A 24,148-nucleotide genomic window follows, 5' to 3' on the forward strand; every position below is an offset into this window, starting at 1 on the left:
CAGGGGGCAAACGCGCAGGTCAGCGCCATCACGACACAGGGCTTTTTACTGACAACGTTTCTCTCACCAAAATAAAAAAATAATAAAAATCTACTTAGAGTAATGTACCACTTTTCTACATAATGCAACTCGGTAAAAAAAAAAACTATGAAGATGCGGTTATTCCATTTGCAATGAATGTCAGCTTTTCACTGCATCACGAGAGTATTTAGGCATTATTTTAAAAGGTTTTGACTGTGAATGGAACTGACATTTACTATCTGTTATGAATGCTGGAAATGCAATATAATAAAATAAAGTGCTGCTAGCATTTTGTTGAATATCTTGGGAAGTGCTTGAGCACAGCTTAATGGCATGGCTGCAGTTATACTTAAGGAGATGGCTGCAGGCATGTCTGTGAGCTCACTGCTGAAGTGATTGGTTAATGGCTCTCCCACCTCCTTGAATTCGTTGTACTCCTCCTCTGGCATGATCTTCTCCATGGAGTAGCGCGCCCGGACTCGGAGGGAGCCGGGTTCGATGCCCTTCAGGGGGACATGGGAGCTGAGGGGGAACCACTCGTCAATCATCTGGCCCCTCTGAAGCCGGTTCAGCTGACACCGCATGAACACTGCAGGAGAGACCGCACACATCATCTCTACTGGACTACAGGAGGGACCGCACACATCATCTCTACTGCACTACAGGAGAGACCGCACACATCATCTCTACTGAACTACAGAACAGACCGCACACATCATCTCTACTGAACTACAGAACAGACCGCACACATCATCTCTATTGCACTACAGGAGGGTCCGCACACATCACCTATACTGGACTACAGGAGAGACCGCACACATCATCTCTACTGCACTACAGGAGGGACCGCACACATCACCTATACTGGACTACAGGAGAGACCGCACACATCATCTCTACTGCACTACAGGAGAGACCGCACACATCATCTCTACTGCACTACGGGAAAGACCGCACACATCATCTCTACTGCACTACGGGAAAGACCACAGAGCACCAGAATACTGGCAGGAAGCAATGACCAAAACACTCATGTAAAAAACAGCTTAAGAACACTGTTAATTAAGACAAAGAGGAACAGACTTACGGATATCACTCTCTTTGCTCTTCTTGGACTTGTTGCTCAGGCTGATTTCAAACCTGTTGATTTCACTGGACAGGTCGCTGGTGGAACATAAGAAAAGACAGTTCAAATGACGGCCAATAGTATGCAACATACAGCAATACATCAGTTCTTCCACAGATATTAGAAGGTACAGAAGATATGTAACTAGGGTTAGGGACCATTACAATGTAGCAAAAAAGCAAGCCCTCTAGTGGAGGATAAGGGAATTAATCACAACCAAGTTAATATACATTGTTAAAAAAGGTACACATTTCATTTGCACATTTGTTCATAAGAAAATATTAGCACACATTTCAGATGTATATTAGAACTGCATTCCCCATAATGCATAATGCAAAATAGTCATGAGAGTACAAGAGATGTTCAGACATGCAAATGCAAGCTGCACATTTTGAGTCACAAGCTTACAGGATGCAAACTCACTTTATTTTCGGATTATCAAAGGGAACCAATTGATTCTCCTGTTCACTGTCCTGACTCGTTTTAAAAGCCAGGTTTACTACAGGAGTACAGAGGAAAGGTGTGAGGGAGTGGAGCACTCACTCAAAAATGAACTCCTCTGTCCACACGGGGTTCTGGCCCTCTCTGGGGTGGGTCTTGGCCACCTGCACACTGTTCAGGTAGATGTTGCAGTAGGGGTGGGTGAAATGTTTTCCTGGGAGCTTGTGGGCCTCCTCCACGTTCAGGACTAAGCTGCTCACCTGAAGAAGAAATGGACATAAAGCTCCTCAGTTGGAAGCATTGCACAAATAAAGCCCTGTGACAGAACCCCAGCACACTAACGGCAATATTGCACTGGAGAGGCGGAGCCAAAGCTGGCTGACCCAGAACAGAACCACTGCTTTTCCATCGGAGAGGCAGAGCCAAAACGGGCTGACCCAGAACCACTGCTTTTCCACTGGAGAGGCGGAGCCAAAGCTGGCTGACCCAGAACAGAACCACTGCTTTTCCACTGGAGAGGCGGAGCCAAAGCTGGCTGACCCAGAACAGAACCACTGCTTTTTCACTGCAAAATAGCATATGGCGTGTCACTGAAGGCTGCAGTTTCCCCAAAACAAAATTAAATAAAAATGATAAAATAAATAACTCCAAACTATTTCCACAATCTCCTTTGCTTTCCTTGACATTAACAATGATGAAATCTCCCTTCTCCCTGTTGACACCAGTCAGAGGCCTGTGCATAATGACTCACTTTCAAACGAACAGAGTAATTAATTCCTTCTCTCACGCAGATATCCTTTTCTCTCATGCAAAAATATATGCATGCCCTCCAGTGTCCTGCTCCTGCTCTCACACAAAACCACTCGTGCTCTCAAATATACTCTGTTCTCTCACTTGGAGAGTATGTGCGTTTGTTCAAGTTCATCCCTCACTCTTGCCATGTTTTCCCCATTCAACATTTACATTGGAATTTTTACTTCTAATTTTACAAGAGGCTCCCGGATGATTAAAGGATACCGTATGCTTATTTTAATGCTTCCACTCCATTTCAGAGAAATCACGTTTTTCCCATCAGTTTGGTATGTCAAATGGCACTAAATACTACAATACCCACGAGCCTCACCGGCCTTTACTACAGAGAAGACAGCAGCCAGAAGAGCAGGAGGTTTGTGCAACGGCGGAACTCGGTACCTGGCGAAGGCGCTTGTTTGAGGACGGCTGAGTGGGCTTCCTCAGATTACTGCAGAAGGTCTGCAGGCACTTCATCCAGTCCTGCAAGCGTCCAATGAGAACAGATCAGAACGAACAACCGCACGAAGGCAAACGCATTCACATACACGCTGTCCTGAGATGGAGGAACAGAGGAGTTTAACGTGAGTAATGAGAATAACCCAGAGGGCCAGCCGTGCAGGCTGGAGAGATACTACTTTAATGCTCAACGCACAGGACGAGCAGAATAAATGAGCATGAAGCAGACCTGTGCCTGTTCTGGAGTCTCTCCAGCGAAGTAGAAGATGTACTGCTCCTCGCTAAAGTGCTGAACTACAATCTGGAAACAGTTTGGCCTGCAAAGACAAAAATACATTAAAAAAATAAAAATCTAAAGAACTAAAAACTACAACAATTTCACAAACACCAAAGAAACAACCTAAAGCTGCCTTTCAGAATTCTCCACTGTCAAATTCAAGTGTTCCCAAACTGGCACCTACTGCATCACCTTTTGAAGTTAGCACCACTGTCTAAGGGTTACCCATTCATTGCTGTCCAAGGATTTGTGCAGACTCACCGATAAGCACCAGAGCTTCAGGACTGACACTGAGCGGGTGAAAATGCAAGTGAAGCACAATTCACATTAGGAGGCCGCGTTTAAATCTCCCTGCAGGCAAAGCAGCACCCTTGTCTTGTGTTTTTGGGAGAGAAAGAGAAGAGGGACAGAGACAGATAGAGGGAGATTCTGAGACAGAAGACAGAGGGCTGTCCCAGCTCCAGCGTCGGCGCGGGGACAGGAAGCTGCTGACCTGCCAAACATGCTGTCGTGGACGCCGTACACGGAGCACACGCTCAGGTCGATCAGCCCCTTGGGCTTGGTGGCGCGCTTCTCGCTCTCGAAGTAGATGAGCTGCGCGTCGTTTCCCTCCAGGATGAAGTACAGGTTCTTCCACCGCTTTCCTTTACCTGAGACACAGGGGGCCACATCAGCACAGACAGACAGAACGCAGGGGCCAGGGCTAGCAAGGGCCAAAGCAGCACACTGACAGAACAGCAGCATTACATACAGGAGAGATCAAAACAGTACGCAGACTAGACAATGGCATTATATAACAGAGGGGGCCAAACTGGAATAGACAGAAAGATGGGATTACAGATTGAGGGGGCCAAATCAATACTGATAACCAGGCAAGATTACAGACACAGGGACCTGTCAGCATTATAGTGATTAAGGGGCCAAATCAATGAACTGAACTCACAACAATAGTCCAGTCACAGCTGTCAGCTTTGTTTTAAACACAGCACAAACCTTTGTTAAATAGGAGGTAGCCTTTTTTGACGATGTTTTTGTAGAACGCGTCTTTCGTTTTACGTCGGATAGTGTTATAGATTTCTCTTCCGTCCACCACGTCAGACAGTACTTGTTCCTGGTGCTGAGAAAAGCAACAGTCTCAACACTCACACTCCCAGATGCCAGCATCGCACATTGAAAAAAAAAAAAAAAAGAAAACATCAGTTTAGTGCAATTTGGTTGGCCTTACCTGGACTGATACTGCATCTTTCAAGTTATACCCCTCAACAATTTGTTCCTTTTTGTAATGGTCGATGATGTCATCAATACTGTCAGCAGAAGACCAGGGACAAGATCATTAGTTCAGACACTTAGGCTCAATTTAAATCAAACTCTGCCCATTGTCAAGCACCCTTTTCCCAAATGGCAAATATCCGCGGTCGACATCATCTGAAGCAATAAATGGTAGGCTGACTGTCACAACAGTTTAAAGAGTTCATTCAAATGACTCTTCAGTTTAACTGATTATGACTTTAACAAGCAATGTGACAGTCCTGGAAGTTCTCCAAGCAAACACAATGAGCCAGTAGCCTCTATAACGGCTAAAGCTAGTGTGACTACTGAATCCCTGCGGGTCTTTACCTGTTGTAGTACCTCCCTCCCATCATGAACTGGTTGTTGGACGTGGGGCATATTTTGAAGCGCTGGATGTTCTCGCTGGTGCGGAAGAACAGGGAGTAGTCCCCTGGCGTGCTGTCTGACGGCCTCACCAGAAAACCGCTAACTTGCCCGACTGAGAAAAACGCAAAAACAAACTGTCACTCTTCAAAAAAACAATATTCTGAAATGTTAAAACTGTTACCCAAAATCACCTCACAGCATATGTCTGTCTTTCACAGTTAACAGCCTCCGTTTGTTAAAGCCAGCCGACGTTCAAGCAGAGCTGTCATTCTGTACCAATAAAACCCTCACTGAAAATAACTCTCTTTCGGACGCATGACTAATTATACATGTGAAAAATAACTCACTTTTCCATTAAAGATAAACTGCGCAAAAGCAATATTTTTAAATGTGCGTACTTACATAACCCTTACTGAAAAAGGCAACAGATTATCTATTGTGCTGACCAATGAATTTAGTTGGGGTTTGACATGACATTCCAAATTTTTTGTTTTCTGTGAGGTAAACCCACCTGTCAGGGCTTAACAGCGTGCATTTTTATTGATTAGTGTAAATACTACTACTTTCTGTCTTAAGCCACAAGTCATCTCAAACTAGAACATAACTAGAATACTGCTAAAACGCAGTGTCTAAAATTAAACTCCTGCTCTCCAGAAAACCACCAGTGGACAGTATTATTTCAACAGTGCTGATATCTCCATTGGCCCTAGTTCCCAGAAAGCCAGGTACCTGTCATCAGCAGGTTGTACGCTTCCTGTTTGTTGATCTTCCCATGATACCACCTGGAAAGAGGGCAGAGGTTCTTCTCAGGAACAGCAGAAAAAGTCTCGATTTTTACCACTGAGCATCAGCTGTGGAGTTAAACTGACAGTACCTGACAGTGCCCAGAGCCAAGGCCAGAGCCTTTAATACGCAAGCATAACGATGGATGTCTGCACACGACTTCTGCATAAACGTTGTGATGAGACTATGAGTTACGGGCTACCCACTGTAAGCAGTGTGGACACGGCGACCAGGAGGTGTAAAATGTACACTTAAGCACAGTGGAGTTTCAGACATAGACACTACTTACTACTACTACTACTACACTACTTAGGGACTACTTACACTTTGCCCTCGTGTGGATCCTCTTCTCTACCCTGAAATCAAGCACAGGATTTAATTCACAAACGCCACAGAGCACAACGACTTTCCCTTCAACACAAATACCACGGCTGACCTGAAATAAAACATTACTCATCTCTGCACTAATTTCTGGTGAAACAAAAAAATGCTGAAATACAAATAATCTAATGAATGCAAATGGCCACCCCTCACAAAACCAATGAGCAATAAAAAAAGGGACATTTAAATAAGCAGAAGTAGCGTAGTGTCTCTTCTCCGGACTCACCACCTCCTCCACCAGGTCCTCCACAATCAGGCCCTGCTCCTCGGTGCGCACATTGGTTACCCACATCCATCCATCCTCCAGTTCATTGTGAACAATAAACATGTCCCCTTTCAGAAAACTGATGGGACAAAAACAAAACCGTTCAGTCAGAGCTTAAACACCTCCACGGGCCTTATCGTGTAATTATTTTTCCCCACTCTCCAAAACACATGTGAATAAAATTAATTAATTCAGTTCAGAAGCCTAAAACCTGCTTTTTGTCTTTCTGAAGTTCTACGCTGTAATAGCATGCTGTGGGCTGCAGGTGTCGCCAGTGACCAAAAGCTTGAGCAACCGTGGGGTTTAAAGATGTGGTGAAAAACCAGTGTATGGCAATCGCCTTCACAAATCCACTTCCAGCCCAGGTAACATTATTTTTATTTAACCATTGTATATACATCAGGCTTAAAAGTGGTTCCAGAAACCGGTATTGCTTAATGTGACGCTCATCTTGAATATGTTCTTAATATTTATGAATGGCCTCTTGAGAGCAGTGTTATTTCTGTAGCCTTTCAGAATGTGATTTCTAGGTCTAGAGGAGTATTCCTAAAGGAGCAGGCCTCCAGTCAGCTTTAACTAGGCTTCAAAGTCAGGCTCACCTGATCTCGTCAGTGTCTGGCACTTTGGTGTACGGGAGGATGGCTCGAACCCTCCGCCGGTCCTCCACGGGCTGGAACAAACACACTCTCAGCTCTCAGGAGTTCTGTGTTACCTCAGCCAGGAGGTGCGTTAAGCTCACTCTACAGTGCACACACACATATGCATGCGCACACATGCAATCCCACAAACACGCGCACACACCACATCTGGGGCACAATGAAATCAGCAATCGTCCTACAGCTGAAGGAGCTCAATGTAAAATGAGTGAATTAAAGGCTCAAACCTGATACAGGTGGTCTGGGAGCAAAAAACTCCACTACATCTATTTGTGTTGCACTTGGATGTTGAACATGACTTAGTAGTTCCTGATACAAAATAAACTCTGGTCTGTATTCTAAGGGTCTGATTGGTCAAACCAAGCATTTAACAATCACCGTCCTGGGGATCACTGCCTGGATTGTGCTGGATGCTGTATGTCCAACCAAACACTTTCCAGGGATTAATAATCAAAGCTCATTGCTTTTTCAGAGAGCCGAAACTCTGCTTGCTTGGCCCCAATTAGACAAAGATTCAATCAAAACTGCAGGACTTGAACATACAACACTTATTTATCTTATTTATTTCTAAAAAAAGAAAACAGCCAAAAGTTTTTTCTTTTATTTTCGGTTGTGCTGTACTCTGAAAGTTTGCAGTTGAATTCCACTGGGCCTTACCTCTGGAGGAGCCACGGGCGACAGCAGCTTTTCCCCCTTCAGCAGACAGGACACGTAGCTGTAATAGCCTATCAGGTCCGACAGGGACGAGAACCGCCGTCCGCCAATGTAATAGTCCCCGCACATCGCAATTATCCTGCGAACAGACAGACAGAGTCACGCTAACGCCGTTATGAGTCACGCCCCCCCGGCCGCGCCCGTTAGTGCGCTTTAATCTGCGCGGGCTGTCCGCGGGGAGACGCCGGGTCCGGGGCGCACGGGACGCTCGTCCGAAACAGCCTCGCGACGCCCGCGTCTCCCCATTAGCGGCGAACGTTAACGATCTCGCTCCGCGTGCTTCGGCGTAACGAAAAACGAAAGCGCGCCTCGTCGGGTCGTTTGATAGCCCCGGGGGCGGGGGCGGACAGCGGCGCGTTTCGGCTAAGCGGGCGAAGCGGCGTCGTCATTAGCGGCGGTGCCATCCCGCTCCGGCGCGGCCCGGCTCAGGAGCGCCGCAGACGCAGACGCAGCTTAATGTGCGGAGCGATACTCCCCTAATGCCGGACCCACGCAGGCGCTTTAGCATTCATCACCCGATACGAAGCGGAGGGACGCGTGCGCCGCCCGCATCCCCAAACGCGCTCAGCTGTCAATTTCAGGCGCTTAACTCAGAATGCATGTTTCTCCAGCTTTAATTTGACGCGCCCTGCCGGCACACAAATCAGCATAAACGCGCGGCGAGGTGTCACGCTCCCGTTCACCAATTACAGGCTTTATCACACAAACTTACCCAGCCGCCTGTGTGATGTTACAGAAATAATAAAAATACACCAAATTGTGGAACAAGGAAAGAAAAATAAATGTAGAACTTAAATGAACTTAGAACTTAAACAGCAGTTTTATGAAAATCTCCCATTTGTAACTAGCACTCCTGCCACCCCTACATAGTAACAGCTGGGTCATCTTCGCACAGCTGGAGGGCCCAGTCCTGAATCAGTGTCCGTGCGGAGGTCACTCTCTCACCTGTAAGGCCTGACTGCGGGCGGGCGGCGCCTCACCTGAAGTGGTTGACCACGCTGGTCATGCTGAGGAAGGACAGGACGAAGGAGCCGGGCCGCCGGTCGCTCTCCCTGATGAGGTAGCTGCCCGGCGTCCTGGCCTGCCGCAGCCGCTCCTCCGCGATCGTCCGGTCCAGCTTCCCGTGATACCACCTGCGGGGCGGAGAGCGGGCCGTCAGCCAATCGCGCGGTACCGACAGCGGGAACATGCGCGCGTAAACACAGCCCGTTGAGTGTTATTCGACAGCGGCTGATAACGACGCAACTACTCTCTCAGGTGAAAACACCTGATAACACACTCAGATACACACACACTGCCTACTAACCTAACAACACACACCTACAAATTAACACATAACAATACAATCACACTTACTAATAACACAATCACACACTGAAAATGCCACTCGTACATACTTTTATCAAAAATGTATTAAAAATAAATAAAATAAATAAATAATAATGGTGGTTGCCAGCAATTAAACCCACTTTGAGATTTACTGAACAAGCCAAACACAGCAGGACAAAGAAGCTAAAAGTAAACACAAATCTGAAAAAGCTGATTCATCGAGAGTAGAACCTTGAAACAAAGCTGAGGACTCTGTTCTAGTAAAAGTGAACTTCTTAGAGGCCGAATGTCCAACTGTAACTGTAGAGGCTAGGGTGCCAGGAGTCTGCGTCAGACCACAAGATGGCGCATACATAACACAGCACTGGCCACAGTGTCTCACAGCATTAGCATGGAACAATTCAAAACTCTGACGGCCCATAAACAGCAGCTTTTCTCACAACACTGATACAGAGTTTTAAGAAGGTTCAGGTACCCCCCCTTTCCATTCCCAAACTGCGGCTTCTTGCTGCAGACAGAGGATGAATGACGTGTTAAGGCCACTGCTTTTGGGGACCTGGCTGCAGGCTCCCATAGGGCTGGCTGGGTAAAGGCTGCCCTCTCACAGCGGGCTGCTGGGTAGCAGGGTGAGGAGGAGGAGGGGCTGGCCGTGAAGAGCCGGGAAGAGAAGGGCTGGAAAAGAGCACCCGCCCAGCCTGCCACACCAGGGGGAAAGGTCACTTACGGTGGGAAGTTCAGTCAGCCTCTCCAGCCGCACCAGGCTTTGCCTCTTTTAATATTCAAATGAAGCGTGACCCATTTAGCTTAGCTGACGAGAGCTTCCATAATGTGCTCAAAAATAAATGACAACACGGACGCTACCGGTTTACTGTCCGCACAATGATTTCACTGTGACTGCGGCCGATGTCTGTGTATGGACTCGCTACGCCTGAGGCTGTGTCAGGTTACGCTGTGTCACTGATGAGATACACCCGTTTCTTCTGCCTGCGCACCAGGGTAACAGCTCTCCACCATAATCCTGCAGTGCAGTGATAAACCCGCCCACCTTCTGGCACCGATATTTACAAACCAATCGCCACAGCACAGTGGAGGCGGGTCTAAGGGCAGTCAATCAAACTGTGAGACAAACAGGAAGGCGATTTTATAGGCTCTGACCTGCTTCAGTAAAGAGCCCTCCGGGGAACTGAGCACGGCAAAGCTGGCATGTCCCCGGTGTGCTTATCACCGCTACAGGAATTTGTCCTGAGATGTTATGAGATTTGAGACTGGGTTCTGAGACCAGTGATAAGCGCAGGCGGGCTCCGTGAGGTGAAGCCGGTGCTCTGCCAGCTTCAGCCTGAGAGAGAGAGACTGAGGGCGATGAGTGAGCCCCTATCTGCTGTTTAAAGTCACACGGTCCTGTCGCTCCGCCAAGCCCGTCAGTGCTTGGGAATGGCGGCGGCTGGACGCAACTCAAACGGCGAGGCCGATTTTGACCCGTGGCCACGCTGTCGTTTGCTCTACGTAATTGCCGCTGTTAATCGATGTGTAAACACCTAATGAGGCCCCTGCCTTCTGCCAGTGGGCAGAGAGCTGTGGCCCTGGCGCTGCACGTCCGGGGGCAGTGCCCGCGCCGTCGTTAGGCACGCATTCCTGTGGCTGGAGCGCTGCAGCTGTCGGGGGCCACTCTGCCGCACTGGCAGTGCCGCCTACGCGTTGAGAGAGAGAGAGAGAGAGAGGAGCTGCGACCGCGGCGGTCTCTGCCACGCGTCTCTGCCGCATCTATAAAGAGTTCCCAGACCAGCCGTGCTGTGCTCTGCTCTGCTCGCCCCCGCCCCGCCCGCCCCCCCCCCCACACACCCCCCCACCCCCCCCACCCCCCCCACCCCCCCCCCACCCCCCCCCCCACGCCGGTTCATGGGTGAGATTTCCTGGGTCACCGCGCCCCTCGGCAGAAGAACATCTAAAAACAGTTCAAGGATGTCTACACTTGAGTTGCGTGTGCACTTGGCATGCAACTCAGCCAACTAAATTAAGAGAGAAGACTTAGCAAGTGACAAAAGGGATGAGCTCACTCTCTTCTACAGGGATGAAGCAATGTACAAAAACAACACTTCACCCAACGTATCGAGAACCTTAACGTAATGTGATCCAACACAGTAAGCAAAACTACACCACCCTATCTATGAACCCCAGAGTTTAACTGTGACAGAGGTGCAGAAACAGAATATTTATTGAGGCAATGGGAATTTGAAGGGGCACGGAACGGATGAAGTAATCATTCCTCATCCTGCAACCCCTAATGGACAGAAAACAGCTGGTCTCCCTGTGGACACTCAGACAGCCCTGGATATCCAGCACCTCAGTTCACCAGCTGAGACAGCAGAACAAAGACCCAAAGGAAGACACTGAAGGATGCAGGAGGAAGGTGGGTTTTTTGCGTGATTCATGCCAACGCAGTCGCCATTTTCCTTTCGACGCTCCGCATACGATGTGGCTGGCACTTCGAGCTGCGGGTTATTAAACGTCGCTGGTGCCGCTACGGAACGAACACAGCGACCAGCTGAATACAATCTGCCCATAAGCCACAGCTGGGTTTGCAAGCTTGCAGTTTCTTGCTTGGACACCTTTAACGGCGGGTGAAAGTGATGGAATATGTGACCCTTCAGCCCCCCGGTTTACATCACCATCCATCAGCCGGCAGACAAACAATCAGGCTGAGGCCATCCGTTACCGAGGACGACCCACACGGTAACAGCAAAGTCTGCAGGGGCTGAACCAAGTGAAATGCAATTACAACGTTCAATGGCCATTCTCCTCTAAAATAAAAGTGCATTTCACCTTTGTTGTACAGCTGAAACACTATACTGCCACATCTTGTCTTTTGCATGAATGAAGGGCTGTCTGCAGTAACACCCCTAATATGGGAAATGTGGTTATCTTACACTGCGTATGATGTTCGGAATACGGGCATCTGGACGTGGGCAAAGCAAATCATGTCATGTAATGAGGCTCATATTTCTATCGTTCGACTGGCCTGAGCTATCCACTGTGTCAGATGTTTTGCAAGCCTTCGCCCTCACCTTGGCAGAGCTCAATCTAAGGTTATTTATAGCCTACTTTAAGGCCATGTCACATTCACTGCCGCACATATTTGGGAAGACAGAAAGAAACAAAACAATGCATGCCTGAATTCAGACATTAAAACTGACAAGCCATGGACCGACCCCCCCCCCCCCCCCTTATCCCCCCTATGAACCCACCTCGATAAGCTGCAGGTGCAGTGCGGGCCCTCCTAGTTTTGGTTACATAAAGGCGAACTCAGCGGAAGCCTAAACAGAGCGGGAGTGGGCGAGGGAGCTCAGTGCTATCAGTGGTGAGGAATGCCTGCTCGTGTCTGTGCACGAACCGCCGTGGTGCTGGGGTCCTCTCCTGCACCTCTTACCCAACGCGGCGTTCGGGTTAACGCTTCACCGCCACATCCGCAGGTCCTCACAGGGTCCCCGGGAAACAGCCTGAGCGGCTGTTTACAATGCTTGTTAAGGCGAGCGATTTACTGCGTCTGGCACCACGCTGTTTACTCTTAAATCGAAGTTAGTTTTGACTCGGGTCCTAGTCATGATGGTGCCGCCTCAGTGTAATAATAGCAGCTTTTTATGATAGGCCATTTGTTATTTCACCTTACCCATCCAGAATACAATCCAATCTCAAGCACACTTTACTGCTGCTCTGTAGCCATTTTACCCTTGAAACAAGCCTCTCTGGGACTGGATATCTGACAAATAAAAAACGTGACCATATTTTGTCTGTGGTTTTTTCCTCTCACGCACTGAAGTTTAACCTTTATAATACGCCCGAATTAGAGAAGTCTAGAAACCACCTCTGCCCTCAGTGGCAAATGAGACATCCTGTATCTGCTGAATCTGTGGTCACAGAAAGCTCCACCAAAAGGTGGCTGTACCTGCACACGCTGAGTATTTTGAGAAAAACCTCTCACCCCTCCTACCGCACACACTTAAGTCACGGGTGTGAACGCTCTATGAGAAAGGACTAGGCTATGCAGTTCATCTTTATCAGGACCTGTTCTCAATTCCATGCCGACAATTCATACCTTTGCCAGAATCGATTCAAAAACTGCATTAAAAAAACACCGCTCAGCAAGGAGTTATTTTTGGTTTTTTAAAAATGAAGTGCACACCACTGTGACCTTTGAGGTTAGGCCCATACAGGCGGTGCTTAAAGTCACAGGCATGACCGAAACCTTCTGCGCTCGCCAGGCCAAATCTCTCTGATGAAGACAGAGAGGGGGGGGGGGGGGGCTGAGAGGCAGCGAGACACCATCCTCCTCCCCGCGGCAGGAAACGCCGCGGTGAGGAGCTTCACCGGGCGCATCCGGCACGCTCAGCTCTGCGCAGATTAACAACGGAACCGCGCGGCTTCGCGCGCCGCACACCAAACCCCACGAAGGACGGCCGAGCGCAGAGCTGCGTTTTCATTCTGCCACTTTTGGGTTTCACCTGTGTGCCTTCAGATGAACAAACACCCCAGCGAATACAGGTTACAAGACTGATGGACAACGGTGCGCTGACAATGCGGCCAACAATTCCTGAAAACCAAAAGAGATTTAAATGCTCTCTTTGCTCAGGCACAAAAGTTCACATAGTGAGGCCTTTCTATGCATGTGATAACAACCCAGCTGCACCTAAAATCTTGGCAGCATTACGCACTGTCCATGGAAATTCTACACAAAAACAGCTTCACCGACAGCGGCAGCTTACTCAAACCAGCAAGGCGGCTCCTGTCGAGAGTTCCCTTTCGAAAGTGAACAAAGCAAAAACACTCCAGTCTCCTTCCCCTGATCGCTCTCGCAGGTGCAGACACCATCGCTGAACAGCTTTGTGGACAGAACATTACGACCAGATAGTGATGCATCAGAAGCGCTGAAATAAGGCCAGCACATTCCTAACAGGCAAAGAGAACGAGACGAGGAAACACATTTGCTTACATCTTTCAAATGCAGAGGCGACCAGACTAGAAGGTCCTGTTATTTAAAAAAAAAAAAACCCGGAAGCATATCCATACAACATGAAGTCCAAAAAAAAAAGAAAAAAAGAAATCCAGAAGCATACTGCCCCAGGCTGAAGTGCGGGGAATAACAAGAGGTGGCAGACGAGGAGCGGCCCCTGGATTTCCGGGCCGGGCAGAAGGAGCGGGGCCAGCTCTGGGGCCCTGTGCTGCGTGTGCTGCGTGTCCTGTGCTGCCGGCGGGGCTCAGATGGGGAAAGGCTCCTCCGCCTCGCGGCTCGCCCCCGCTCTGCCGCTCTCCCGCTCCCTCGCTCTCTCGGTCAGCGAGCAACGCCGGCCTCGCTCTGCTCCACGGGGACTTCCCACATGCTCATTTATTTCATTGGAAAAATAAAGGGAAAAAAAAGACATAATAATCCAGCTGGATATCATCTGGGGGGGGGGGGTTTGAAATGTCTTTCTTTTTTGGATAGGAGAGGGGTACAGAGACGAAAGAAGAAAAAAAAGATAATAAAGTTTCTACACAGAACCACTGAACCGTTTCACCCATCTTAGGGCTTCACTCCATCAGGGTCCCCTGGAATAGAACCACCGAGTGAAAACTAATAAAGTTTGAGAGTGGAGAGGAGGGGCTTGCAGAACACAGACCCTGGGTGCCCAACAGCACACCATACTTACACCCCATAGTGTCAAACTCGCAATGTCTGCTATGGGCCCGCACCTTGCACACACACGAGCCAACATCACACTACTGTCATACAACAGGCTTTAAAGGTCAATTACAACCAGCCCATTGAAGCATGTCTCATCTCATTTCCACCACTCAGCCCAAATACAAACACCTTGGGGGGTTCTGAATGAGCTCAAAAGTAAATGTACCTATTAACAACCTGGAGGACCCGGTTTGTGGAGAGGCTCTGACTTGCGCTCCTTGCAGCTGATTTTCCATTACGGGTCAACGCTTGCAGTTGCGGACTTTCTAAAGTTTCCACATCAGACCCGCTGTCACGCGGGGCCAGACGACTCTCTGTCAATGATCCTGTTAAAAGTGCGGAGGGAGCCAAGCTGGGAGCCGTTCTGCAACAAGAAGAGCGTGCAGCAGAACGCTACAGAGCACTTGAACACGGGACCCATCAGTCAAAGAACAGAGTCTGTGGGAGAGCGAGCATGAGAATGCACGCTGTGTGCGTACCCGCAGGAGGGGGAAATGACACGCTCAACAGCTGTGACAAAAACAAACGGGGGGGGAAAAAAAGGCCGGTTAATTGATAAGCAGTTGCACGGGGGACCCACAGGCCTTTCAAAAGCGCCAACCGGGTAGAGATAAATAAATTAAGCATAAAAAAATAAAAATAAATGAGCCCTTTGCAGGTCAGCGTGTGGCTCCCTGAGTCAGTCCAGGACGCGACCCCGCGCAGGGCCCGGAGGAGCGAGGACGAGCCTCACGGGCCCTCGCGGTGAGAGGAGCGCGCGTCAGGCCTGCTGCAGCGGGGCCTCCGTCAGCTTCAGCGCACACTAACCCGCCCAAAACACTCACACTTCAGCAGACGCGCTCGCCGCCAAACCAGCGGCTAACAGTTATGAATTACACCTCCCACAATTCTCAGCTTGTTACACCACGCGGCTCAGTGAGCACAACGACACACCTAAAGCAACACACAGCTTTTTAACCAAATTAATCGCAAATTAATCATTCTCCATTGGTCATATAATTCATGAATCAGATTTTTTTTGTTATACAATGAGCACGTAGGGAAATTTTTTGTTGTTGTTGAAAAAAACATATAAATTCATACTAGTCACAGGCATCAAAAGGGTTGATGGATATTGCATAAGCGGGAGGATGTGGGTCCAGCCTTTGTGTAAATTGAGCAGCGCAGGTTCAATTAGCACTTCACTGCGGGATTACCCCGAATGACTGCTTCAAACAGTGGAATCGCTGATCCCAAACTCCAGCTTTCCTAATGAAGCAGTCCATGACTTCAAATCCGCTCTAATCCTCGTGGAAACTCAAAATCAACGGCTAATTTCCAGCTTTCCGCTCGCTTTAGCCCCAGCGCTACATTCACAGGCACATTAAGAGCATTCATGTTCTCCTCTTTGCCGAGCTGGAGAATCCGAAAAATATTTATCCTGCTGTCAGCTCCACTGTTTACCAATGAGCACCGACTGTACACAAGGGTGTGTGATGAAAGCAAAGCCTGGAGCTTCTCATCAAGCCTGCTGGAAAGAAGGCCCCTACCCAGAGCCCAACTCTCTGCTGCAGCAATCTCCACTGAAACCCAACACGCGTGTTAATTACTGCTGATTTTCTGACACGCAAACAAACACAATGATTTTCACTGTTTCTTTATTATTATTTTTTTTAATTATAGAATCACGCTACATTACATTTACTTTTGCTGATTTTCAGCCAAAAGAAGAATGCTCTACTGCTGTATAGATGAACCCACATACCTGACCTAAAATTTCACAGCATAAATTCTGGTGTGAATATCAGCTAGTGTAAATGAATTCCCGATGCCCTGAGTTTTAGGCACTCAGACACATCAAGGAGTGAGCCACGGCTTCAGAGAATCGCTTTATAATTTACCACAGAGTTACAAGAGCAGTTTCAAATCAATGAGACCCTGGCAGCTGACAGTAATATGCTCCACTAGACTTTAATTGCCCACAGTGTGGAACAGCAAACATTACTCAGCCATGCACATGACTACTGCATGTTTTACATCAGGCTAACAGGTGTGGTGGACCCAGATGCCATTGCATAATACATACGCTGTGCCCCATGATCCTGCTGAAACACTACAGTAGTGGTCCTTCACACCACTGAACACCACAGCATCCATAAAACACTACAGGCAGATGTTAAATGTCCTGTTAATCATTAGGGAGAATATTTTAGCACCACAACGAAGGGGCTCCACTAGCATACACAGGAAGCTAGCATTGCAGAGAGAGAGAGAAATACTGCCTCTGTGTAAAAACTCATAAACTGCGTACTATGCAAACAGAAAACCCCTCTACTCTCCAAGCCCACACCATGATTAAAATGAGTACATTAAATGAAAATGAAGAATGAAAGAAAGAATGAACACAACTTGGGCAATCCTTACAAAATGTATCCAATATCAGTTTGCAGTCAGACCACATCACCAAACCTCCCCAAGATCCCACCTTCATGTTTGCTCAGCTGAAATAAACATTCAGAAAATCAAACTTAGCAATATACCAGGGCCTGCAATGGTCTGAATTTATAGGCAGGATCTCCATTCTACATAAAAAAACTAGGTGAGCAAGAAACATGCCAACTATCTATTGAATCTCAAATGCTTAGAGTAAAATATGTCATTTTTATCTTTGTAAGTACAAGCTTTTACACCCATGACCAATTCAGAAGCCAAACCAGCCTGCCAGCACTACAATAACAGGACAGCAGATTTCACTCAGGTTTCTCAGCTCTTCATATCCAGGCTATTTAGCTATGCAAACATGGAAACACTAGCACTGCTGCATTCAAAACCTTATTGGGTTATTATTGGGTTAATCAATCAGATTACTGCTGATCAAAGCAACAGCCAGAAAACTACATAAACTGGCACAATAAAGGGCAATACATAGCTACATGGCAAATAATGCTGAGTAAATGGTGGCCATTACATGAAAATGACATTGGCAAACTTCTGCTTGATACCAATGCCTACGGCTGATTGGAAATTAACTGAACAAGAAACAATGTACCTGCCTAAAGAACAGGGTTGGGTACTGAAACCCTGTACCAACATGGCACCGGTTCCCAAACGACTGGAACCTACCGGACCGAATCACAAAAACTGCTCGACTGGCTACTGTGTCGATGCGAACAGTGACAAAAGTGACATCTGCATTTAGATCCACAGGAAAGGCCTTTGTAAACAGGGTCGGAAATTGTGGTCGAAAGCGCACACGCGAAACCTCAGGTGGCAGAGAATGTCAATGCAGGATGCGATGAGACTGTGTCAGCAAGAACAGTCCATCGACTATTATATAGTGAGGGATATTATACTAGGGTAACATCGCATAAACCTCTCGTTACCAAGACAAACAAACATTTGAGAGTTCAGGGGTGCAAAAACCACTGGCACTGGTCTACAGAGATGTGGAAAAAAGTGATATGGTCAGATGAGTCATCCTTCCCCAAACTCTCGAAAAGTGGTCAAGGGCATGTGTGGCATACGCCAAGAGAACAATATAGGCCTGAATGCTTGACCCCTACAGTGGCTCTATTATGCTTTGGTGGCCATTTTCTGGGCATGATTTGGGTCCACTGGTCCCCTTAGAAGGAAGGGTCGCTGGAAATCAATATAAATTTATTCTGAGTGATCACCTTTAACCTACGATAAAACATTTCTATCCTGATAGTAGTCGCTTCAAGGAAGGCGATGTCCCCATACACAGGGTACAAATGTTTTGATGAGTATGAATATGATGTGAATCATATGCTATGGCCTTTGCAGTCACCAGATCTCAACAAGAGCCTGACTATACTGATAACTGAATGAACACATGAAAAGTTACTTCCACACTATTAGGCACACAAGCATTCTAGAGGACAGCTAGCGTCAAACACGACAGGTGCCTCTCACTGGAGATAGCTGATAATGTACAAGTGCCATAGTGGAACCCTAGTTATAGCAGTCTAATGGCAGCCAAAACTCGAACAGGTAACACCAAGGGCACACGCTGTGTATTAAGTGAGCACTTTTACCCACACAGCCACCTGGAACCGAAACTCTGGGCCACTCAATGCAAACAGCAAGTGTACAGGACTCTTTTAACAGTGGTGCAACCTAGCAAGATGAAACCTCTGGATTCCCCTATTTTAGCAGCTTTGTTAAGATGCTCAGCGTCATTCAAATCTACAAGCAGTTTGAGACTGTCAAAGAAATAACAGGCTGTAGCCTATTGCAGCTATGCACAACCAACTCTGGCATGTATGTCTAAAACCACAGCATTCATAAGTTTAAAAAAATGGTACACGGCATCAGATGGAGTTCACTAAATGCTTTCTGACTGTAAAAAATAATTACATTCTCAAACTACATCTTCAATAATGCATTACTGGATTAACTGCAGAACAATGCAGTCTCTACAATAGGCTAACTTTAAGTTTTCCAACTTAAAGTTCCTGAAATAGTCATATTGGTGATTTTGTACAGTAATTACCTTATTGTACCCTTCCGTTTAGTAAAATCAAAAGTCATTAAGTTCATCTATGAGTTCAACCCACTCCTTTAAGAATCCAGAATTTACAGGTGGGTGCAATACACTAGTGGTGGCTAAACTGAGTTTTCCTCTTCCTGGTAAAGTGCTATATAAATGCAATCCAACATTAAATCCAGACCAGCCATCCTGGAGGGCTGCGGCATCTGCTATTTTTTTTTTTTACCTATGTTCCAACATTTAAGTGCTTCATTTAAGTCATTGATCGGCTAAAGAGTCAGCACATTTTGTGTACAAGGCCAAAACTGGCTGCTTACAGGAAAAAAACCACAAAAACTTGCAGACACCGTGGGCCTCCAGGACTGCACTTTGATACCCCTGATCTGTGTTCCGTAAGACTCAAGCCCTCTGGGATTAGATCAGGCCAAACTGTAGTGCCAAACTGACTGCACTTCAGCCATTGCAATGCACACCAAAGCCTCCCAGGGTCCGACAGTGTCACAAAGGAAACCAGCAGGCCAGCGTGTCCTCCCTGCCATAACGGGTAGGTAGCAGGTACCTATTTGCCATGTTTTGTGTGGGCTTGCAGTGAGCACAAGGGAAACTTGATAAGTTTGTCTACGTGGGCGACATATCATGTTGGTCAATCAAAAAGGCCTTCAAACGCTAACAAAAAGAAACACAATCTGACTGCGGACAGTGTCTCGTGTCAGGGACATGACACCATGCACTCCCATCCCAACTACCACCCACCAAGGTAACTCAGCTACATAGCCGGCTTTTTAATGCAAAATGTGGTTCAATGCTGTGAACCATTCTCTGTTCTACTAGACTTCGCTGGGTCCACCGAATTGTGAAACTGCACAATGAGCACTGTAGACAGTTGCAGTAACGTTACATTCCGTCACATGCAAGTTCAATCCAGACAAATGCACAACAAAAATGCACAAGGGTGACTAAGGGACAGAGCTACACACCGTGTAAATATACTGCGCACCGGTCATTTAGATCAATGCTATCGAAAAAAAAAAAGTGTTCATAACACACATGATGGTCAGCTGTATAAATAGCCTACACTTATGGGTAGGAAACGGCTAACAGTGCCTTTGTTGAATTTGAGCACACCGCTCTAGATATGAAGGTGGTCAGCTAGCTAGCTAAATGCATGCCGCCCTAAGACAAATGCACACGCCCCACATGCACACAAGCGTATCACTCATGTGAGTGAAGACATTACACTTCTGTACAGACTGCGTAACGCTAGTAGCTAGAAAAATAACTATGCATTAGTTAGAGCCATAGACAATTCCTGCAAACATGAACCCTGCAGTAGATAGCTAGCTCATCTGAGAATAACACACCGTTCTGCAAGGCTAACGATATAGCTGTATTTTTACCCCTCCAAATTTGAATGCGAGATCAATTTTGGGACGTCAGTTGTCAACAAGTTGTGGTAAGCTCAATAGGAATAGAGTGGGCTTGTTAAAAAGAAAATAAATAAAATAAAATACATTTTCGGAAAAAAGCACTTAGCACTTAACTTAGCGAATTGCTAGTTAGTAACTCGTAACATCAGATCAGGATGAAACTATTTATCTTAAACGAAAACCAAATAGATCCTTACTGATTCGTAGGCGGAGCGGTAAGTGGGAATGCCACCTCCTCTTCCTCGTATTCCTGCCCATCCAACGCATCGCTTTCATCCACCGTGCCAAGTGTCCCGCAAATGGAGGGCAGCGGAGGCGGTGGCAATGGGGGAAAGCCACTAGTCCCGTCCGGACTCCCGGAGGTGGGCGACATGCAACTGGCCAATCCCTCCGAAGGGGAGAGGGACGCTCCACTCCCAGTTCCAGAGCTCGTCCCAAACGCAGCGTGCCCACTACTATTGCCACTCCCAGTGGTGGACAGAGCTGATCCCACTAAATCCCCTCCAGTCACCGAACACAATAGTATCTCTGAGTGTGTGTTGTCCGGCGGCGTGTCCGGTGAGTGGCGGAGGTTCTGAGCTGCCCCTGGGCCGGAATCAATGATCTGCAACCTCGGCTTGGTAGAGAACGGAAAATGGGCCGTCTCGGGGCCTCCTCCGCCTGCAAGTCCTGTCCCCGCCGAAACCGAACCCGTCTCCTCACTGCCGTCGTCCGCCGCCATCATTTTGCTTAAAAACGTAAAAGGGAGAAAGTAAGAAGGGAACCCTCCCTTCCCCACCCGTTTTCGACACTCTCCTGGGGAAAAACAAAGAACAGCAAAACTTGGAAAACAGCACTGCTAGCTAGCTACTCCCCGCAGTACTCAAACTACTAAAAAGCTACGCTGGCTAGCTCTTAGCTAGCTAGTAGTAAGCAACGTCGAAAGAGTTTCAAGTTTTCATTGTTCCGCCTGAGTTCTAGGAAAACATATGAAAAGTGGCTAGTTTATCTAAAATACTACAATAGGAGACGGATAACGCTTGTATTTCCTTATTTTTGTCAGTTTCTCTCTGGCAGCCCACTAGACGGGGAGTGTGTTTATTGTCAGTGTGCGCTCCTGTTTTTTTTCCTCGATGAGTTCCAAGCGTAGCTAACGTTAGCTATGTACTTTCCGGCAGTGTCACGCTGTTGCGTTGACAATCTTCGGTACAACCAATATGTCCTTATTAGCCCACCGTGTAGAAAAACTGCAGTACTTCTTTCTTGTGCAAGTTATTTTTTCTTTGTTGATTACATGACTGGTTGCTTTCTGCCGCCGTTGCGCTCTCTCTCGCTCTCTCTCTCCTCTAGTCCAGTCCTGTCCTGTCCTGTCGGAGCGCGTGCTCGCTCACGCGCAGACCTGGCTAAGCGAGCGCAGAACGAGTCTACAGTGGTCGTCTTGAATCCATCTTATCTTTTATCAGGAGATAGTTTGTAGTTGTGGTTCAGCTTCAGATATCAAGTTTCTGAAGTTACCCGAGGCTGTTGGGGTTGTGTGCTTGATTTTATTTCACCCCAAGTGTTACACAAAGACTGTTAAGTAATTGTGATGCTCTAAAGCATGCAGTATTTTCAATCGCTGTTATAACTGGGCGTGCCAAAATTATGCTGGAATACAGGGACATGAGCTATAAGAAATTAGTCAATTTGACAGATCACCATGTGTTATGGTGATCGGTCCATATATATATATATATATATATATATATATACATATAAATGCACACTTTACCCAGCAGTTTCTGTTACACCAAATGCTAGTTTAAGTAGTCTATATTTTTGTACATTTCATCAAATACCCTCTCATTCATTTCATTTCAGAAACATGTCTGCCTTGAAAGCCTTTTGAGTGAACATCTCTGTAAATCAAAAAGGTGTTCCCTGGACACAGAATAAAGAGATAATGTGCACTGACAGCAATGTGGCCAGGTGTGTCATTATCAGCACTGCTGCAAGAAAAGTAGGGCATTTCTGTCAGACCTCATCAGGGCGGCTCAGTGATTTCTCGGAGGGTAGGGGCGTATTTAATCACCTCCACTGGCCCTCTGGCACCTAACCACTTTCCTCTACCCACTATCAGAGCTGCCCTCATTCTATCTGTGTCAGTGCTTACCTCTTCCTCCCGATAACATGGCAGACAGGACCCTCTCACCCAGTCACAAGCCTGCACATTTCACCTTTTGGAGCTCATCACCATTAAGGAGGTCTTATCGGGTAGACAGGACACATGTTGCTTGACATTTACCGCCACTCGCTACGTGTGTCCCTGTCAAGTCTTTTCAGACCCCGTGCCCCGAGCAGTCTTGTACTTGTCTGTCGATCTAGAACCCCCCCCCCTTCCCTGGACTTATTTGCTCCTGTGATTTTTGAATTGGCCTGGCCAGCACCTATCGTCAGGGCTGGAGACGAGTGTGAAAAGCAATACTACCCCAGGAGCCAAAAGGTCCATCTTCACCGTCTGAGGAGCCGTGGCCAGTCTAATGCAGTTTCGCACCGCAGTCTAGCTCTGGCTCTTTGCGAGAAAAGGGCCCAGTGAATTGTAAATACGAGCCTGCATATATTGATTTCTCAATTTTCTATACGCTAGTCACTCTGGTTTAATGGAAAATGAAAACAGGATGTGTGCTGGATGCCCACTGTTTTGTGACATGGGCTTTTTTGGGTTTTTTTTTTTTTTTGCAGGCCATATGTACTGTCACCTGCTGAGCCAGAGGATGGGGTCACTTATTTATGGAGAGTAAATTGTGTAAGACTCCATGGTGTCTTTCACAAACGATTTTTACAAATATGTACAGCAAGATGTAAGTGCTGTTTTAGAGTAAACAATGAAAATGTTCATGAAACCACTGTCATGTTGACTATACTATTAAGACATACAGGAATGGCCTGCATAATGATTATAAAGAAATTAGAAATCACTCTTATATTCCACTTTTCCTACAAGCTGCAATGCAACATAAGGTAACATCAACATGAATTAACCTTATTTTGTAAATAAAAGTGCAATTACCTTTCCATTTCGATTAATTGACTATTTATATGCTTATTTATTGTGTATCAAAAACATGATTGATGCGTTCTCTTTTATTCTGTATAGTGCAAATGATGTATTGATGGGTGGAGGGGCGGCCAAACTAATATTGATTTGTTTCCTGATAAGGTCTATCCCTGGTCAACCTACCACACATTTGGCCTTGGCTGTTGACTCATACTGAAGGGAGGAGCACTGATTTTTTGTGCTGTGCTGTGATTCAACAAATGTCGTTTCCTAAGCTTAACAGAATAAAACTGAAGAACAAAGGCCATGAAGAAATGGCTAATGCTAAATCCTCCTGGAGAGTGCAGTAACACCGCTGCTGAATCACACTGGGCAGTGAGGAAGGGCTACAGAAAGAGAGGGATTGCAGAACGATGGCTCATAGCTTTGGGAGGCAGATGGAGAGAATTGGAGGGACGTGCTCTGCCTTTTTAATCCATCACTGTGCGGTGGGGAATTCCTGTTTTTTTAATCATCATTGTGCTCTCTCCATTTCCACCTGCATGTCTTTCAGTAGCAATATGCAGGGGTGTGGGAAGAAACTCATATTGGAAAACCTTACAT

The 24,148-nt window shown here is 47.0% G+C and overlaps 1 protein-coding gene across 3 annotated transcripts in view; it reads right to left on the reverse strand.

Annotated features, from left to right (window-relative positions):
- Positions 1 to 21,894, reverse strand: part of rasa1b (RAS p21 protein activator (GTPase activating protein) 1b) — a 30,971-nt gene extending 9,077 nt beyond the window's left edge. Inside the window, exons 1-17 of one of the 3 annotated variants that reach the window (XM_035391370.1) lie at positions 21,744 to 21,889; positions 20,727 to 21,257; positions 8,549 to 8,701; positions 7,512 to 7,647; positions 6,798 to 6,868; positions 6,160 to 6,277; positions 5,877 to 5,908; positions 5,499 to 5,551; positions 4,731 to 4,881; positions 4,339 to 4,417; positions 4,107 to 4,230; positions 3,607 to 3,763; positions 3,066 to 3,153; positions 2,780 to 2,860; positions 1,691 to 1,848; positions 1,109 to 1,185; positions 438 to 610 (exon numbers count right to left, since the gene is read on the reverse strand). In XM_035391370.1, coding sequence (XP_035247261.1) covers positions 438 to 610; positions 1,109 to 1,185; positions 1,691 to 1,848; positions 2,780 to 2,860; positions 3,066 to 3,153; positions 3,607 to 3,763; positions 4,107 to 4,230; positions 4,339 to 4,417; positions 4,731 to 4,881; positions 5,499 to 5,551; positions 5,877 to 5,908; positions 6,160 to 6,277; positions 6,798 to 6,868; positions 7,512 to 7,647; positions 8,549 to 8,701; positions 20,727 to 21,253 — 2,178 coding nt within the window. In that variant the 5' untranslated portion in view covers positions 21,254 to 21,257; positions 21,744 to 21,889. Of the gene's footprint in view, positions 1 to 437; positions 611 to 1,108; positions 1,186 to 1,690; positions 1,849 to 2,779; positions 2,861 to 3,065; positions 3,154 to 3,606; positions 3,764 to 4,106; positions 4,231 to 4,338; positions 4,418 to 4,730; positions 4,882 to 5,498; positions 5,552 to 5,876; positions 5,909 to 6,159; positions 6,278 to 6,797; positions 6,869 to 7,511; positions 7,648 to 8,548; positions 8,702 to 20,726 lie in introns of all 3 variants that reach the window. The other 2 variants (XM_035391369.1, XM_035391368.1) reach the window with 2 other exon arrangements.
- Positions 21,895 to 24,148: the final 2,254 nt, after the last annotated feature.

Source organism: Anguilla anguilla, chromosome 14, assembly GCF_013347855.1.
Source record: "Anguilla anguilla isolate fAngAng1 chromosome 14, fAngAng1.pri, whole genome shotgun sequence".
NCBI classification, from domain to species: domain Eukaryota; kingdom Metazoa; phylum Chordata; class Actinopteri; order Anguilliformes; family Anguillidae; genus Anguilla; species Anguilla anguilla.